Source organism: Gobio gobio (assembly GCF_949357685.1).
Source record: "Gobio gobio genome assembly, chromosome: 10".
Classification (NCBI taxonomy): domain Eukaryota; kingdom Metazoa; phylum Chordata; class Actinopteri; order Cypriniformes; family Gobionidae; genus Gobio; species Gobio gobio.
This window is the reverse complement of record NC_137116.1, coordinates 13318463-13324488: the sequence shown is the minus strand read 5'-3', so window position 1 is coordinate 13324488 and position 6026 is coordinate 13318463. Positions and strand designations below refer to the sequence as shown.

The 6026-nt window shown below is 41.8% G+C and overlaps 1 protein-coding gene across 1 annotated transcript in view; it reads left to right on the top strand.

Annotated features, from left to right (window-relative positions):
* rasal1 (RAS protein activator like 1) overlaps positions 1–5334 on the top strand; it is an 80914-nt gene extending 75580 nt beyond the window's left edge. The window contains exon 21 of the mRNA XM_079827830.1: positions 3415–5334. Coding sequence (XP_079683956.1) covers positions 3415–3572 — 158 coding nt within the window. The 3' untranslated portion in view covers positions 3573–5334. The remainder of the gene's footprint in view (positions 1–3414) is intronic.
* Positions 5335–6026: the final 692 nt, after the last annotated feature.

Sequence of the window (6026 nt, the reverse complement as noted above, 5' to 3'; positions counted from 1 at the left end):
CTCAAAAAAAGAAAGAAAAGCACGTAAACATTTGAAATGGGCCGTTATAACGGCAGCAATTATAACTTATATGTTAAAATAACCGCAGCATTATGATTGCCTCATAAGCGAATAAGAGGCTATATTCACTTATTTCCACTCATTTCCATGTGGAATAAAATTACATCCTTTATTTTGAGATAAAATACAAGACAGAAAAACATTTTAACTATAATGTGGGTCTAATTTTAAACAATTTAATATTTAAATAATTAAATAATAATTATATTATTTTCCTATTATTAAATTAAATATGCATTTATTCTTATTAAGACATTTGGAAAAACTTGTATTACATTGAAGTGGAAAATAAAACGGGTGTTGTGGAAAAAGATGGGGAGAAATGTGGCCACAAATATCACAGGAAAAAACACCACAAACCTTAAGAGACATCTCAATGTTTTTATTTATTTTATTTAAATGTATGTGTGTGTACTTCTAACATGTTTAGTTGGTAAAATAAATATGTTGTAACTTCAAATCAGAGCGTCTTCCGTGTCTGGAATGGATGTATTCTTGAGTCTATAAGGTAACAATAATATAATAAGATAACATTGTTTGAAATGGGTTTGGCTAAAAGAAGATTTTGGTTTTCTCTAATACGTACTTATACTATATTGACTGGGTTAAATAGAATTGCATTACTAAAAAGAGACTAAAATAAAAATTTTCATTGACTAAAACGTCATCAGTTCTCGTCGACTAAAACTAGACGAAAATAGTCATAGATAATTCTGACTAAAATAAGACTAAAATGCTCAGACTTTTAGTCGACTAAAACTTGACTAGACTAAAAAGAGTATGACCATGACTAAAACTAATAAAAACTAAAATGACAGCTTGACACAAAGACTAGACTAAAACTAAAATTAAAACAGGCCGCCAAAAACAACACTATCACACACTCTCTCTCACTCACACACACATTCACTCACATACACTCACACGCACTCAAACACACGCTCTCTCTCAAACACACGCTCTCTCTCACACACACTCTCTCTCACTCACACACACACACACACTCTCACATACACTCACACGCACTCAAACACACACTCTCTCTCTCTCTCACTCACACACACACACACACACACACACACACACTCACTCTCACACACACAAACACACTCTGACACCCACTCACACTCACACACACACACTCACTCACACGCACTCAAACACACACACACACTCTGACACACACTCTGACACACACACTCACTCACTCACTCTCACTCACACACACACGCACACAGACACACACACACACACACACACACACACACACACACACACACACACTCACTCTGACACACACACACACACACACACACACTCACACACACACACACATTCACTCACATACACTCACACGCACTCAAACACACGCTCTCTCTCAAACACACGCTCTCTCTCACACACACTCTCTCTCTCACTCACACACACACACACACACTCTCACATACACTCACACGCACTCAAACACACGCTCTCTCTCACACACACTCTCTCTCTCACTCACACACACACACACACACACTCTCACATACACTCACACACTCTGACACCCACTCACACTCACACACACACACTCACTCACACGCACTCAAACACACACACACACACACTCACTCACTCTCACTCACACACACACAGACACACACACACACACACACACTCACACTCACTCACTCTCACTCAGACACACTCTGACACACACTCACTCACTCAAACACTCTCACACTCTCACACACACAAAAACACTGACACACACTCACTCTCACATACACACAGACTCACACACACTCTCAAACACACTCTCACACACACTCACGCACACTCTCACATACACTCACACACTCACTCTCACACACACACAGACACACTCTGACACCCATTCTCACTCACACACACACACACACACACACACACACACACACACTCACTCACTCACAAGCACTCAAACACACGCTCTCTCTCTCACACACACACACACACACTCTGACACACTCTCACACTTACTCAGACGCACTCAAACACTCTCACACACACACACACACACACACACTCTCTCTGACACGCACTCTCAAACACACACACTCTCAAACACACACAGACTCACACACACTCTGACATGCACTCTCTCACACACACACACACACACACACACACACACACACACACACACACACACACACACACACACACACACACACACACACACACACTCTGACACACACTCTCACACTTACTCAGACTCACTCTCACACACAAAAACACTCTGACACGCACTCTCAAACACACATACTCACTCTCACATACACACAGACTCACACACACTCTGACATGCACACTCTCACACACACACAATCACTTACTCACACTCACTCTCACAGACACGCTCTGACACCCATTCTCACTCACACACACACACACACACACACTCTGATACACACTCTCACACTTACTCAGACTCACTCAAACACTCTCACACACACACACACACAAAAACACTCTGACACACACTCTGACACACACTCTCAAACACACACACACTCACTCTCACATACACACAGACTCACACACACTCTGACACGCACACTCTCAAACACACACAATCACTTACTCACACTCACTCTCACAGACACGCTCTGACACCCATTCTCACTCACACACACACACACACACACACACTCTGATACACACTCACACTTACTCAGACGCACTCAAACACTCACACACACACACACACACACACTCTGACACGCACTCTCAAACACACATACTCACTCTCACATACACACAGACTCACACACACTCTGACATGCACACTCTCACTCTGACATGCACACTCTCACACACAATCACTTACTCAGACTCACTCAAACACTCTCACACACACACACACAAAAACACTCTGACACGCACTCTCAAACACACACACTCACTCTCACATACACACAGACTCACACACACACTCTCAAACACACACAATCACTTACTCACACTCACTCACTCTCACAGACACGCTCTGACACCCATTCTCACTCACACACACACACACACACACACTCTGACACACACTCTCACACTTACTCAGACGCACTCAAACACTCACACACACACACACACACTCTGACACGCACTCTCAAACACACACACTCTCACACACACACACAATCACTTACTCAGACTCACTCAAACACTCTCGCACACTCTCAAACACACACACTCTCACTCTCACAAACACTCACACACACACACACACACACACACACACCGTGAAGCAGATCTGCAGTCTGAGAGCCAAACAAGCACAGCCCTGTGTGAATGTTTAATCATGTCTCATGTGTGTGTGTGTGTGTGTGTCAGTGTGTGCGCAGGGCCGGTCTGAGCGTGCCCGTGCTGTCGCCGCTCGTCTGCTGGACGTGGTGCTGGATTTAGAACGAGCGCATTCGTCCTTTCAGAGCCGAGAGCGAGACGAGAGCAGTGCGTTCATCCTGACCTCACAGACGGCCTTCAGAGTTTGACCAACAACTCCAACTGTACAATCCAATTATGCAACGCTTTTGGAATCAAACTCCAGTTATTGATGAATGTCTGTGGAAACATTTTTATGTATTTGTACTTTCAAGTGTTTTTAATCTCGATGATCTGGGGGGAATTTTTACCCAGACGTCCGACTGTAGCTTCTGATATCAGTCTGCATGGCAATACACTAAATAACACACACACACACTCATACACAAACACACTCTCACACACACTTACTCTCACATACACTCACACAAACACACACTTACTCAAACATGCATACACACACTCACGCACACACAAACACACACACAGACTTACATACACACACACACACTCACAAACAAACACACTCATACACACACAAACACACTCACAAACACTTTCACACTCACACAAACAGATACACAAACACTCACATACACGAACACGCACTCACTCACACACACACACACACACACTCACAAACAAACACACTCACACACACTCACTAACTCACACACACACAAACACACACACACTCACACAAACATACATACACACACACTCACACACAAACACACACTCACACAAACATACATACACACACACTCACAAACACACTCACACACACTCACTAACTCACACACACACACACACACACACAAACTCACACAAACATACATACACACGCACTCACACACACACACACGCACTCACACTTACATACACAAACACGCACTCTCACACACAGACAGATACACAAACAATCTCACACTCACATGCACAAACACGCACTCACACACACTCACGCACACAAACACACACTCACCCACAAACATGCACACACACACACACACACACATTATGAAGTGGCTCTTGTGGTCACTGGACACTAGAGTCTATTTTTGTGCGGTTTGGTTTCTGGCTTTTCTTCCATGCAGGTGAACTAGTTCTGGACCAAATGAACTTGATTAATATTGTAATTGTAATATTTTTATATTTGCACACAAAGGATCCATATATCTTGTAATGAACATTTATCGTTTTATCTTTAAAGTGAACTGTAAATTGCTTTTCCAGCCATGTTCTAGATTTGCCATTGCTGTGGACTAAACCAGGTTAACACTGAATCCAGGTTAGCGGTGTAAACCTGAAACGGGGGCAGCCAATCAGACGCTTGACAGCCAGTGATGTCACCGCAGCCGACGGTTGTGCTCTCTGTGATGCACTGGAAAAATGATGCTCTTCCTCAGAAGTTTCCTGACCCTATTGACAGATGCTTTTTAGATATTTTGTCTTGTTTTAAGCATAAATTTGACACATTTGACTCAATATCTTCAGTCATTTTGCACCTCCAGTAAATGTGTCTTGATTTATGAATGTTTAGATATTTGTGCTGGAAAACGAGACAGAAACTCTGAGGAAGAGCATGATTTTTTTGCAGTGTGGAGTGTTTGTTTTTGGTTTAGATGTTTCTTTATCAGGTTGTAGCTGGTTATTTTAGGCCAATTCTGGTGGTTTTATTTATTTGTGAACAAAATCTGACCAGATTTTCAGAATAAGCTTGTCTTTTTAAAGAGGCTTTGCATTGTGCCAAACAGTGTTTTTGGGTTGTGTGAGCATGTGTGTGCCGGAAAACAGCTGAAAAGAGTTGATTTGTTTGGTTTTTTTGGCCAAATATATATTTAAAACATTTGCTTTCTTGTGCAGTAATTTGCTTTTGTTGGTTTATTTGGACGGAGAGCATTTGCTGTTGACTATAAAACCCGTTTACACAAAACTCTCTGTGTTTCTTTCTCTCAAACACACCATCCAGGAGGAGATCAATCCAGCCTGACCTCAAATCATTCATACAGCGTTACATTTATGATTACGTAAAGCTGACATTTAACATGTTTACAAGCGCTATGCCCATGACATTTGTCTGATTTGACAGGAGATATTATCTGCTAATATTGTGCTGAGAGTGAAAAACAAAATTAGAGGAAGAATCAGCTGTGAATTTCTAGCAAAAAAAAAAAAGTTTTTTTTACTTTTACATACTCTTCCATTCAAAAGAAAAACCTTATATCTCTGGAACACTGGGTGTCGCTGTGTTCAAATTTCTCAGGATCCTTCGGGACATGCTGTTAATGAACCCTACCAAATTTTGTGCCAATATATCAAATCGTTTAATAGATATTACAATTTATGACAAATTTCAAAATGGAGGACCAATGTTTTTTTTTGTCCGATCCTGGCAAAATCAGTATCCACGGATTCAGCATGATACAAGGAATCCATAGAAACCATAGATCAAAACTATTCAAAATCTCTTGGCAAAATAGCCTTTTGACATTTCTCATGACCTGTAGGTGGCGCTGTTCCCAAATTTGGCATGGACCCTCAAGATCATGGCTCCGATGAACCAATTTTCACTTCGACTGATCAAAGTTTGGTCGAGATTCAGCCTCTGAACCAATTTCGGG